Source organism: Nasonia vitripennis, chromosome 4, assembly GCF_009193385.2.
Source record: "Nasonia vitripennis strain AsymCx chromosome 4, Nvit_psr_1.1, whole genome shotgun sequence".
Lineage (NCBI taxonomy): Eukaryota > Metazoa > Arthropoda > Insecta > Hymenoptera > Pteromalidae > Nasonia > Nasonia vitripennis.
Window position 1 is genome coordinate 10,508,289 of NC_045760.1, and position 13,746 is coordinate 10,522,034.

At 34.8% G+C, this 13,746-nt stretch overlaps 1 protein-coding gene and 1 pseudogene across 8 annotated transcripts; one reads left to right on the forward strand and one right to left on the reverse strand.

Annotated features, from left to right (window-relative positions):
* Positions 1–135: 135 nt before the first annotated feature.
* On the reverse strand, positions 136–8,390 carry LOC107981702 (phosphatidylserine synthase 1). Of its 8 annotated transcripts, XM_032599928.1 has the most exons (8): positions 7,822–8,390; positions 7,096–7,647; positions 6,906–7,004; positions 4,622–4,907; positions 3,127–3,951; positions 2,824–3,046; positions 2,476–2,536; positions 667–2,170 (listed from the first exon to the last, which is right to left on the reverse strand). In XM_032599928.1, exons 4-8 carry the CDS (start codon positions 4,864–4,866, stop codon positions 2,112–2,114), a joined length of 1,413 nt encoding a protein of 470 aa, XP_032455819.1. In that variant the 5' UTR covers positions 4,867–4,907; positions 6,906–7,004; positions 7,096–7,647; positions 7,822–8,390; the 3' UTR covers positions 667–2,111. The 8 variants fall into 8 exon arrangements, 7 of the variants coding, with proteins under 7 accessions (XP_031785239.1, XP_031785238.1, XP_032455819.1 ...); XM_032599927.1 differs by having other exon boundaries at positions 6,906–7,647; XM_031929378.2 differs by lacking the exons at positions 6,906–7,004; positions 7,096–7,647; positions 7,822–8,390 and adding an exon at positions 5,371–5,576 and having other exon boundaries at positions 432–2,170.
* On the forward strand, positions 8,195–12,698 carry LOC116417250 (annotated as a pseudogene).
* Positions 12,699–13,746: the final 1,048 nt, after the last annotated feature.

Here is a 13,746-nt window from a genome sequence, read left to right on the forward strand (position 1 = left end):
CTATCATAAATACTTATTGTCGTAAAATGTTGCCATAAACAAATATCCTGCAAAAAAGCATTGTCTTAAAAATTTGTTTAAAATATTTTTCTCATTTCAATTTTATAAATAAGCCGTGTATTTATGTCATCTGAAAACACATATATAGAGAAAGTCCAGAAAGATAAACAAGGTTCATATTTTCATATTTTGAAGTCCTATGTGTTTTTTTATCACGAAATTTGAGTAAATTGCAATGTTAAAAAAATAAAAAAAGATAACTGTTTGAACTATTTGACCTTCTATCCATTGCATTTGAGAAATAGCTGCATTGTATAGCATTACATCGACATAGCAGTTACGCGAACATTTATTTATGTATGACTAATGTATAGATTTTTTCATGATAAGAGGCGAAAACTGATGCCGAAGAAAATAGTTCAAACGGCGACTAACATCTTATAATCATATATCTTTTACTTGACTATGAAATTTGTTTAGATCACACAGCATTGATGGCTGGACAGACGATTGTCGTACTTGATACACAAGACTGCCTCTGAGTCTGCCATAGCTTAGACATATGTAATTGGCACGTGTGAGATCTCCTTAGAATAGGTAATATAAAATTACATTTACATTCTTTGGGCTATAAATTAAGTGTTATTTAATCTAGACTACTGCATATGATTTTAAGTTCTCAGTACACAGTTTTTTAATGTATTTCAACAGATTTCATCTCCTCCAAGATTTACAATTACAGTACGGAAATCATATCACTAAAAACTTCTACATGAAAATACCAAACTTTAATAGAAGATGACATATACTTAAGTTTCTCTATAAGCTTTTTACAAAGTCGTCTACACATGTTGAAATATTTTTCTTAAATTTTTATCCTTAAACGATGCTTTACACAAAGGCACCCCTCTTTGACTGACATAAAATAATACACAAGTCTATACAATCATACATAAACCACATCTGTACTGAATTTTGTTGTGCTCAATGAATGAAAGTAAAACAATTTTCATAGATATACTCTATTTTATATCAAATACATTTTTTGCAAATGATAACTGCTGTAAAGTATAAATCGTGAGTATGATATATCACTTAAATATAAACTTTCTTCTCGGAACTAAAAAGTTTCTGATAGCTACCGCGAAACTCCTATTATACCTCAATCGGACAAAAAAATTGTGTACATTATAGGACGTAATAAGACGATTCCCAGAGGAGTGTGATTACCATTTGTTCACACTCATCCATAATCGGTTACTTTCCGCCTTTTAGACACAATATACTTCTTAAAGCTGTAGCTCTTATTTTATCATAAGAATACATCGTTATTACTGCAAATTTTAAAACTGCATGAATTCCTTCTCTTTCAGATGCTTTCAGACTTTATTCATTTTGCAATATCTGTTGAAATTAATCATTGAAAATGTTTAAGTCCATACACTTCTTATTGTAAGACATTAGTTACGTCAAAGATGAAATACAAAATTAAAGTTTTTATGAGAGAAAATCAAAAAGATCATTTTTTAATTGTATTTAATTTAAAAAGGAAATAAAATATATGACAATTTATTTTTATATAATGGAAAACGTTAGGTGCACAGCATTATCACCATCTACAGATACTATGCTGATACGTAGGCCTTTTAATGTCCTATAGTACATATGTACATTTTTCCAAATTTAGAGATTGAAAAAAGGCATAAAGAAAGCACATTGCAGTAAGAGAAAAAAATGTTATTTCAATACAAGCTAAAATGCTTTCTTTGCATCAAACTGAAAAAAGGAAAGTTCACACCTTTTAAAAAGAAAAAGCACGAAAAATTGACAAAATTTTATTCGTAAGCTACTTTTTTCTCTCTCACTTTTATTCATCTATACATGCAATACACGCACTCGCGCATTTCCCTGAATTAAGAACAAAACAAACCAACAAACAAAAAGTTATTATGTCACTTTCATACGTCTCTCTTTTATCTTTATTACTTTTTATTTAACGAACTTTATATGGCACGTTAACGTGCTGTCCATTTTCTCCATCAAATTTTCGTTAGCACGACTAGAAGGTTCGCAGCCCTTAGCCGCTGGTATTATTAGTACGATCAGCTTTTTTAGAGGTTCTTTTTGTCTTCTTCGGGCTCCAGGTCGTCAGCATCGTCTCCCACGTCTCCTGAAAATTTGATAGTTATACGTCATCATCAGTTTATCATATTCTACTTTAGCCAAGAAATCCCTAATGTGCTTCATTTATTTATCTAAAGAATTGTTAAAATACTAATTTTTGTATTCATTACTCTTGGTTTTCATAACTCTGTAAATAATGTTTTTGATTCAAAAATATCAATCGAATGAAAAAATTATAATGAGAATGAAATAAGCAATGGTACTTTCACCCCCTCATGAAGCTAATATGTTAGTTTGAAAGCACGCAGGGTAATCAAGGTAAGGTGATAATCTTATGTAAATGAAACATACCGCCCGTAGGAGTAGCTTCCGTGCGACTTTCTTGCTGGGCACCTGAGCTGTTTTTATCAGTCTGAAAATACATGCGGCACACAGGGAAAAAATAAAGTATTATTATGACGAAGTTTTTGTGTTAGTAACGCTACACTTTGTATGAAAATTGTATGAAAATTTAAGAATCGCAGATGTTTGTTTTTTCTTGACCTCTTAACATCTAGCCAATGATTATTATTTATCATACACATTAAAAAAAAAGTAGAACTTAATAAAAAAAAAAAATAATTCAAACATGAGTTGAGTTCAAGGCAGAAGAAACATTTGGATTCTGCATGAACCTCGGAAAAATGCCTGCAGTCGTACCGCAAAGTACTGATGCCACAAAACACAGCCATAGACACACAGCACGGAAACTAGAGACTGGCAGAGGAGCCAGAGCAGTATATTAAGGGCCTGCGTCCTCTCAAATAGTTCAGCTCCATGCCTTATACATAGCAAAGCCTCAGTCATCATTATGGCACCGTACACCCAACACTGGGTACCCACTCGACTGCATGAGGGGTCTGTCACATACATATAGTACTGCCTGAAATGCAGAATGATTTTTATTATAAAAATAAAGCAAAATAATGTAATTAATAAAGAAAAAAATAATTTGAATCTGACCTGACAGAAGGAGCAACTATAACTCCTATTAATACTAATCTTGATACAACAAACGGATGCGATGGTGGGAACTCATAGACATGCTTGAGGAAGAATGTGTTAAGTTCCGAAACCTGCCAGAATATCACTAACTGACAAAGTGCTACAAATCTCATGTGTGTGCAGGTAGGATCAAGCCACCTGACTGTAGTCCAACTTCCAGGAGTAAACTGCAGTACAGCTCTCTTAAATTTGCCAGTGGTGCTCTCAATGTCTCGAATGCTCACCCATTTGTACTCCCTCATTTCCAAGATCTGACAAATTTTGAGTCCTACCCAAATCCCCAGACCATTGCACACAAGCACGTCAAGGATCATAGCATCCCACCAACATTCTACAAAGTTGGGCAGAAGATGAGCAAAAGCTATCTCTGTCACCTCCCACATGACACTTATGGCCCACAAAATACCAAGGTGGCGTATCAGAATAGCTTTGAAAGCCCAGCCAAGAAAGTGAGCCACTGCAAACACATCCAGGTGATCATAGATCTTTTTGACTGTTATGTCAGAGCAATTGACTCCATACTCCTTATCCATGTCTATGTGAAAGGAGGCTAGACTTGGGTCTATCCATACGAATATTTTGCGCACTGTTTCATAGTTTTGAAATAACATAAACAGCAGAAATATCTCATAGAGAACACTGCATCCAAAGACAATTCTCCATACCACTGGATGTGGTCGAGTAAATGGACCATTGGGAAAAGTAAGAATTGAAATTATCAAGAAGAAGAAGACGATAGATAGTAATCCTGCCCTCAGATTATCTTCAACATTAGAACAGTCCCTGTAAAAAATTGATGTTTTTTAGTTTGTGTATAAAATGTTCAAGCTTTTTTTTTTTAAAATATGGCACTGTCTCACATGATATTTACTGAAAAATACTACAATGGATTTTCTTTCATTTAACCTTATTTTGCTATGTTAGATTACAGAACCAGTTACCTACTATTTTTAACTGAGTTCAGATAAAGGATAGCAACCAAATAGCAATTTTTGAAACTAGGCAACAATTAGTGCTGTCATGAATTGTGTAACTTACTTCAATATAGATAAGTACACAAACTTCTAATTGCTATTTTGCAATGGCCTTCTTTACTTTCTTACTTTATTGTTCATATTTTATTCATAACTTATTATTGAAAAAACAATAAATGAAGATACAAATTAACATGTTTTCAATAAAATTAAGCAACTTTTAAATGACACAGGTATGCTAAAATATGTCAATTCTAAATTAAAACTTTTGGTAAGATTCATTGTAAAATGCAATAAAATTATCCAAGAAAAATTTGCTCAAGTTCTGACAGTATTATCTTATGCAATCCTGTGCTCCCCTTAACTCAGCACTAACATCTACCTAATTACCCTAGTCAATCTGTCATCTTAACAAAGCCAATCCCAAAGAATTTATTCAGTTATAAATATAACCCACAATGTTATAGCATGGCACATACCTGACAAACGCAAAATAGATGACTGCACATATTGAGATCAGCAGCAGTGTAATTGTGTGAGGTTTGTAGAAGAATTCAATGGAAATATCCTCTACTGGCCTCTCATTAATGTTTGGGAAACTATCTGTACCAGAACGTATCCTGTGACCCTCCGAGCCATAACAGTCCAGGAGGTTCTGATCATCGTCATACCTGGAGCAGGTTGACTTCCTACTTCGTGGCTGCTTCTCACTATCACTGGTCATCTTGAGATTTCTTTACACTTGTCCAGAATATTGTTGAACAACTGAAACGTTATTCGTGAAGATTACTAAAATTATTCGTTCTTGATGCAGGCCTTTGTTAATTTTAAATGATTGAACTGTTCAAATCGAGAGGCTCAAGTCACGCTAAATCTTATCTTATATGAAAAAACAACCCCACAGTACTTAATCTGCGTACGATTCGAGGACAAAAGTTCCCGATGCGCACAAGTGTTAACTATAGCTTTGCTCGTGCGAAGCAGTAAGTACCTAGCGCAGATACAAAACTATTGCGCGCGGTTGATTGATCGATGCAATTAACAATAACAAACGCTGCACTCGAATCAACGAAAAACAAAGTCGTTAGTGGCGGCTATTATGACCTATTCGCGCACATGAGGAGGACATTGTCTTGTGTGTTATTGTATAATAAAACCACCGCGACGAGCAAAAAGAAATATACTTATGTAGCAACTCTCTTGACGACAGCGTAACTATAGTGTGTACCTGAATCAGAATGAAATCCACGAGCTCATCTCTCACAAGTCACACAGCTAGTAAATTCGATTACGTCTGCACTCTCGACGACTAGATCATATGCGTGCGATGACTGAATCAATAGCGGATTTTAATGATGGCGAATGGAAAGGTTATGTTTGTCGCGCGTTTTTTTAGGTTAAGATGTATAGAGGGAGCCGACGGCGCGAAAATATGGCATGCGTAAATGCAGCTGATCTTTTGTCTCCCCTTCTCGCTCTCTCTCTCTCTCTCTCTCTCTCTCTCTCTCTCTCTCTCTCTCTCTCTCTCTCTCTCTCTCTCTCTCTCTCTCTTCTTTTCTTTGTTACACTGAAAAGAGTTTCAAGAGGCGGAGAAGGACTTTTGCAAGTATGTATATATATACAAGTATACTTGGGGTTCTATATGGTTTGTATACTTGAAAAATAAAAAAAAAGGAAAAGAGCATTGAATAATGAATTAGGCTCAGTGCATATACTTATACGTTTTTTCTTTTTTTTCCTATTGTTTCTTTATCTAATTGAATGGTTACATTCATCAAAGCTATAAAAATATTTTTTTTTATATTTTGTCAACGTAGGTAGGTATAATGGTGAAACGCGCTATTTTATTTTAATTTTTTTTTATTTACAGTAAATCTTTAACTACTATATATATTTTATAGTTATGCAGGGACCGTATTCCATAGGGAGTTAGTGAGAGTGAGAGGTCTGGCCACATAAGCACATTGTTTTGCGGTCGAATACGGACGGATAAGTCACTAGAACAGTTTGGTGATTTTGCATAAGCAATGTAAAGTCACGATGCCTCCATGAAGGCTAACCAAGGCTGTAAAACGAACACACCTGACTCCGATTCACAAGCTGACGAAGATAAAAACAAATCAACATAACCTCGACGCTGAAGTGCATTTTTACAGCTATCTTAAGTAATAATAATACATGTAAATATACTCCTTATTTATTTTTACATGAAAGTCGATTTGTAAGGACAATTACGAAAGTACAAAACTAATCAGTAATCACTTCATTTCTCATAAAAAATAAGGTTATGTTTGTTCGGTGGCAATAGCAGAAGAAACAGTGTGAATTGCAGTGTGTTCGCTCAGTACTATCTTAGACTTTAGGGGAACATCCTTACTTTTAGAAATTGGCTCTATGCAAAATCACCAAACTGTTCTAGTGACTTTGCCGCATCCATCCGCATTCGACCGCAAAACAATTCTCAGTGTCATCGATGTCATCTCACTCTCACTCTCACTAATTCCCTATGAAATACGGCCCCAGATGCACACTGCGCAGTGCAGGCGCGAATAAATTATAGTCTCAATCAATTTTCTCAGTCGTTTCTCATCTGCAATCGCAATTCACATCTGCTGCATACATACATTTACAAAAGGGACACAATAAGTGGAATAATAACGACAATAAACATATTAAAGTTAATGATTTAACACACACGTATTAAAGCTATACTTACTTAATCACAGATACAAAAGGAGAAAAAAGTCTGTTACTGTACTTAACATTAAGTGCAGGATCGTCTCCTTACTTCTGTCGTTGGTCTTGACGATTGCTCCGCACTCGAGAGTAGATAGTCCACGACGTCGAGCTGTTTGTTCTTCGCTGCGATCATGATAGGCGTTAGTCCCTTATTGTCCTTACAGTTGACGACTTCCGACGATAGTTTTAAGATCGACATTAATATACTTATTACGGAAATTCTTGCACGCCTGGTCCTCAGTCTTATTGAAAGTTTCGAGTAATATAAGTGTAGGAAGTCTTATTTAACTAAGAATAACTTAAGACACAACCCATTTAATTAATAATTATAATATAAGATTTATTCAGCTAATCAATATATAAGACTCGCACTCAATGCGACTACTCAGTTACTCGGTCGGGACCAGTCACCAGACTAGCGTCCCCTCTTGTTCTCGCTGGTAAGGGCCAGTGCCAGCCTAATCAGATGTTTATAGTATTTCATAAACGTCTCTCCATTGGATCGATGATTCTTTCTTCTATAGACTTTCTTATAGTATAGGCTCTGCATATGAAATATTCCCCACATAAGTATGCAAGACCGTCTTGTTATCTTTGTCGCCTGTTGATATGAGAATGAGAGGATTTTCAAGCAGCGCCGACATTGCTTCCAAATTGCGATTTTTAGCGGCCAGCATTAGGGCTGTTTGACCTTCAGAGATTTTTTGTTTATGTCGAGGTCGAACCTGACCAGCTTGTTCACTAAGCTGCTGCAAAGCATTATTATCTGCAGTAAAAGACAAAGATTTGAGCAAGGCAAGTATTACTATATAGGTTAAAATATTATTTATAATTTGTTTTGGAGCACAACAAAGGAGAACGAGTATACCGCAAGACTTGAGCAAAGTATTAACAAAACAAAAATTAAGCAACAAAAATAGTATTCATGTATCAGTTTTACCTCTTTGTAAGCACTAATAAGTAGTAGCGACTAGAGTATTTCTGGGCTTGATATTGTGGAGGTGATAGGTGCGTGTGCAGAGAGAGAGAGAGAGAGAGAGAGAGAGAGAGAGAGAGAGAGAGAGAGAGAGAGAGAGAGAGAGAGAGTGAGATGATGAAAGAGATGTGAAGCGTGAGGATAAGATTGAGCGACGGATTAAACCATAAACCGAGCGCTCCGAGCCAGAGGTTATGAGCGAGAACCGAGCGACTTTTTATAGGTTTATGAGCGCGAAAGACGGTTGAGCGAGAGAGTCTGAGAGTATGGTTGACACGTGTGCAAGATGCGGGGGCAAGCTGAGGCCTGAGAGCGATTGACGTACGAGAGAGGGTGAATGAGGGTGAGTGGAAGGGGCAGGTATAGCCGTGGTGCTGCCAGCACCAGCACCCGAGAGCGACAGATTTAAGCGAGACGCCGGAGAGTGTAGATGTAGACTGACTAGAGAAGCGAGCTAGACACATGGGGTATATGAGCGGAGAGCAACCCCCCCAGGCAGGGCGGGCAAGTCCGCAGGATCCGCCTGTTGCGTCACCTTGTTTTAACGTTCCGTCACCTATGTTATATGTATGTAGTACGTACTACGAGTCAAATTCACAATGTACTTCGATCCAACTTTGATGCAGTTCAAATCGATGTTTAAAAAGTCCTTAAAAACTTATCTAATTTATTTGAATCTGTATACAACGTTATGTATTGCATAAATAATTGAGCAGGGTTTACGTGGTATTAAAATGAAATAATATGTTCATTACTGCTCGATGAAAATGTATGTACATCCATACGGTTACTCTCATTTCTTACTGCTGTGTACTTATATGAGCCTGTGCTCATGACTGACATTTCCCTCTGCGATCGGCAACATATGTAACCCCCCTTACCCCAGCCCGCAAATATTGAATATATATAATAAAAAAAATACTAGTCGATGTATTTTTAATTGCACATTACAAATAATCTATTTATTGTAATTGAATCTCCGTAGTTTTTTAATTAAAAATAAAAAAAGAAATGTGCTATATGTACCTTGGAAAAATACGTTTTTCTCAAGAAATATTGTGTTTACCGATATTCTATCAACGTTAAAAAATTGAACCCTAGCTATTTGTAATTGAGACACTGCTAAATATTGCCAAAAAAGCATTTATTTATAAAAAAATCTAAAAAATCACTTTTGAGAAATTTAACATACAGCACCAACGTATTGCGCATGCGCAAACCACTCCGAGTGCGTCAGCGGTCAGCGTGTGGCAGGCAAAGCGAGCAGCTGTTCTGCAGCGGAGAAAATACTTAGTGCTGCTGGCTGCACTTTGTGCTGCTGCTGATGATGTCGCATCTGAAAGCAGTATGCAGCGATCCAGGGGTTGTGCCATTGCCGCAATCAAGGATGGACTTTTCGGATATTCATACAGGAAGTTCTGGTGGAGATGATTGTGATGAGAAATGACTGGACTGTGTGCACTAGGTGTGAGACTTACAGACCACCTAGGGCACATCATTGTAGGATTTGTAAAAGGTGCATTAGGAGAATGGATCATCATTGTCCCTGGTACGATTGATTAATCATGCATATTCACTGTGGATGGGTAGTATTGGAATACTTATCTCTTTCCTCCTACTTTTCAGGATAAACAATTGTGTTGGTGAAAGAAATCAGAAATATTTCATACCATTTTTAGTGTATGTCGGTACTCTAGCTTTATACGAGATAGCCTTAGTAATCGTGTCTTGGGTATTTGATTATCCACAGTGCAGCAATGACATTGCAATAAAACAGAGTCGCATGTAAGTACTGATTTTCAGAGTTGCTTAATTTCTAGTTAAAAATTATTTGCAAAGAATAATAGCTTTTCGATAAATAACTGTGACAAGAAACATGCATTTTAAATTACTAGTATTACAACGATCTTTGATGATTGCTACAAAATTATATTTTTTTGTTTCAGTTTACACTGTGTGATACTAGTTCTCGAATAATCATTATTTGGAATGCTTGTAATTGCAATCTAATATATCAATTCCAAGCTATTCTTGATGATGAAACCGCTGTTGAACGTGTACAAGGAACTCACAATCATCATAAGAATACTCATGCTTTTACTCTACTAGCTCAAGTCTGTGGCAAGAGCCATCCTATATTCTGGCTGCTTCTTTGCCATAATCCTCCCCGTTATTCTTACAGGCGAGATGATCATCTTATAGACCATCAAGTTTGATTAAACTAGGAATGAAGGCGCGCTTTGCGCGCTCCTTATTCTATCTATGTCTAATAACCCTGGTAGAAAAAACAACATAAGTTTTGGGTACACTAATTTCTGCTAATATTTTTACCATATTACCTACCATATGTTACCATATTCTGTAATACTTTTAATATAAATATATTAACAACGCCCAAAGTCGTTGTCGTTAAGGTCTGAGAAGTGAATTTGAAGAAAAGTTCAGTAGAAGAATCAGTGAGTATAAGCCTATTATTACAACCCTATTCATTTGCATTGTAAAAAAGCTAGGCAATTGAAATTTTACACAGATACTTGATATGCTACCTATAAAAACATGTAATCCAGATGATTTTAATTTAACTGTTTTCATTCATATTTTCACATTGAGGCACATGTGAATTTTTTAATTTGGCGGGTCACATTTTGCTTATAGACAATTACGCAGTAAATACTATCTCTAGCACATTGTATTTTTGGTTTTCAGTGTATTTTTACATGAAGAAAGTGATAAATATTTTGCCTTTCTTGTCAAGACATTAATAAGAATTTTAACTCTTAACAGTCGTGAGAGATTTTGAGATCGATGCCTATTTCTCTATTTTTGCATTTGCTCTCATTCGAAAACTAACGGGTCTAGAGAGCGCATATTTTACATATAGATTTATTTTGTGTCAATGAAACAATATACAAAGTTCAATTAACCTTAACTGAAATACTTTTTATTTCGATTCCGACACTGATGTGAATAACTTATACGACTAAATAATTATCATGGGTGTTGAAGTCGAAATCAAAAGTATTTCAGTTAAGGTCAATTCAACTTTAAATATTTTCACAACCAAAACAGAAATATATATGCAAAAAATGAGCTCTCTAGAAATTAGTTTTTAAATGAGAGCAAATGCAATGCAATGGAAAAATCTCAAAATCTCTCACAACTATTAAAAGTAAATATTCTCATTAATGCCTTAACAAAAAAGCCAAAATATTTATCATTTTCTCCAGGTAAAAATACACTGGAAACCGGAAATACAATGTGCTAGAGATAGTAGTTACTGCGTGACTGTCTATAAGCAAAATGTGAGCCGCTAAATTAAAAAATTCACATTGCCGTTGGTGTGAAAATATGAATGAAAACAGTTCAATTATCTAGATTACATATTTTAAAATTTAAAGGGCATTGTAGTGATAAACTCAAATTCACTGACTCGGATACTGAACTTTTCTTTAAATTCACTTCTTAAACCTCACCGTGGGCGACTTTGGGCACGAAGACACAATATATCTTTATACTTTTTATTCTTTTAATTGCACTTCTCACTTATATTTAAAAAAAAACTAAATAACATACACACACACACACACATTATTACCTACTTCAAATAGGGTTAGGGTGACACTTTTCAATGCACATGTTTCAATACTACACTTTTGGTAATGATTAATTTATCAAGATTTCTTGTTGGTAATATTGCATATAGTTTTTTCTGAATCCGCTATTCAGATTTCATACTATTTAACCTCATTTCATTTTATTTTAAACACCTGAAAAATTTCTACCAGGGTTATGACTGTTATGAGGGTTATGAATTTAAAGCGTGCGGGTTCTCATCTGTTACCTAGGCAACCGATCATAGCAACCAATCAGAATCACGTATTAAAGGCTTCACAACCAAGTCCATCATTTTTTTAAGAGAGGATTATCTAATTTAAGTCAACAAAAAGAAAGTCTTTTAAAAAGAAATTGTCAGTCAAGTTGAAAGTTGTATACTTATTTATCTTATTTAGGTGGTTTTAGTTTTTATAATGATTTGCTATTGGAATGAATTCAATTTAAACTCGATTTATCTTTTTTGTTCTTGTTCTAAAACATAAAACAAAGTTTTTCTTTTCTAAAGACAATATTGACGAAACGTAATAAAATCTTGTGCCACTATTTTTTTTTATATTCTTACCAAAGGCAGTATCAAGACATAAAGAATAAGAAAGTGTCATATAAACAATTATTAAAGTACATTAATTCGAGTACAATTAGAATAATGTCACAATGTTTCAAAAGCTGTGTTATGTGTATCAATAGGAACTTCCATGATTAACAACATATTTTATATTATATCTTAGTCTTTGTAATGTATTTTATATTTTAAATTATGATTGGATTTGTTTGCAGTTTCTGTATTATACATGTGTATATACACTTACTTGTTTATGATAGATTGTAATGCAACAATTTTATTCATGAGAATATATTTTAGTATATTAAATATCTTGAAATCTTAAATATACATAAGTGAAATATGAAAACATGTATTCTTTTAATGCTGATATTCTAATTTCTAAGATATTTCAACAAGTTAATAAAAGTTGTTGCTACATAAACAAGTACAAGTCTTGAGATTTTTTGGGACATTTATGTAGCAACAACTTTAAGCACAAAGTGCAGCCAGCAGCACTAAGTATTTTCTCCACTGCAGAACAGCTGCTCGCTTTGCCTGCCACACGCTGACCGCTGACGCACTCGGAGTGGTTTGCGCATGCGCAATACGTTGGTGCTGTATGTTAAATTTCTCAAAAGTGATTTTTTAGATTTTTTTATAAATAAATGCTTTTTTTGCAATATTTAGCAGTGTCTCAATTACAAATAGCTAGGGTTCAATTTTTTAACGTTGATAGAATATCGGTAAACACAATATTTCTTGAGAAAAACGTATTTTTCCAAGGTACATATAGCACATTTCTTTTTTTATTTTTAATTAAAAAACTACGGAGATTCAATTACAATAAATAGATTATTTGTAATGTGCAATTAAAAATACATCGACTAGTATTTTTTTTATTATATATATTCAATATTTGCGGGCTGGGGTAAGGGGGGTACGCTAAAAATCCATAAAATGCAATATTAATTGCAAAAAGTTAATAAAACCCAATTTAACTATCGCCGAACTGCACGGCATCGGCCTATTGGTTGTGTCTACATTGGCGCTCTTGGCTCGCGTTTGGCGCTCTGCGCGCACCGAACGCCTCTGTAAAGTACTAGAACCAAGTGGACAACCTCTAAATGCTTTTGAAAATTAAAATTTTTTGAAAATAGTATATTGAATATTTATGATGAAAATAGGTGAAAATAGATGAAAATATGAAATTCAAGTTTAAATTACAAAAAAATTGTCGAATAAGCTACATATGCTTGTCGAATATTTTCTCTCAAATGTGGTTTAGTCCACTACCTTCGGAAAACTGTTGCTTTTCTTCGTCTAATTATTAAAGACATACAATAAAGTAGATACCAGCCTACTTCAAAATAAAAAAGAAGATCTGGACGCATTGCTTACACTTTTTGATCAAAAGACTGTATTTTTTTTATTTAACTCATAAAGCTCAACTATTTACTTACTACGCAGCAAAAAATTTAACAAGAGGTTATATTTTCCAAACTGCAATAGCGAAAATAGCAGACGATAAGTATGATGCAGTAGTGTTTAGAAGTTAGTAGCGTAAGAATTAAGAGGTTGGCCGCTTGGTCCTAGTACTTTACAGAGACTCGGTGCGCGCAGAGCGCCAATGTAGACACAGCCATTTCAACGATATCCGATAACTATAATACCTACGGCATACGCTTATTCTCATAAGGTTGCGCGCAGAGCAAGAAACGTTAGCAGCGCAA

Excerpts from the sequence above, each read along its gene's own strand:
- LOC107981702 (XM_031929378.2), bottom strand. The coding sequence starts at position 4,866 with ATGACCAGTGATAGTGAGAAGCAGCCACGAAGTAGGAAGTCAACCTGC. Across the intron at positions 3,047-3,126 it reads ATAGTTGCTCCTTCTGTCAG|GCAGTACTATATGTATGTGA; the intron begins GTCAGATTCAAA and ends TCTGCATTTCAG. Across the intron at positions 2,537-2,823 it reads TGTGGCATCAGTACTTTGCG|ACTGATAAAAACAGCTCAGG; the intron begins GTACGACTGCAG and ends ATGTATTTTCAG.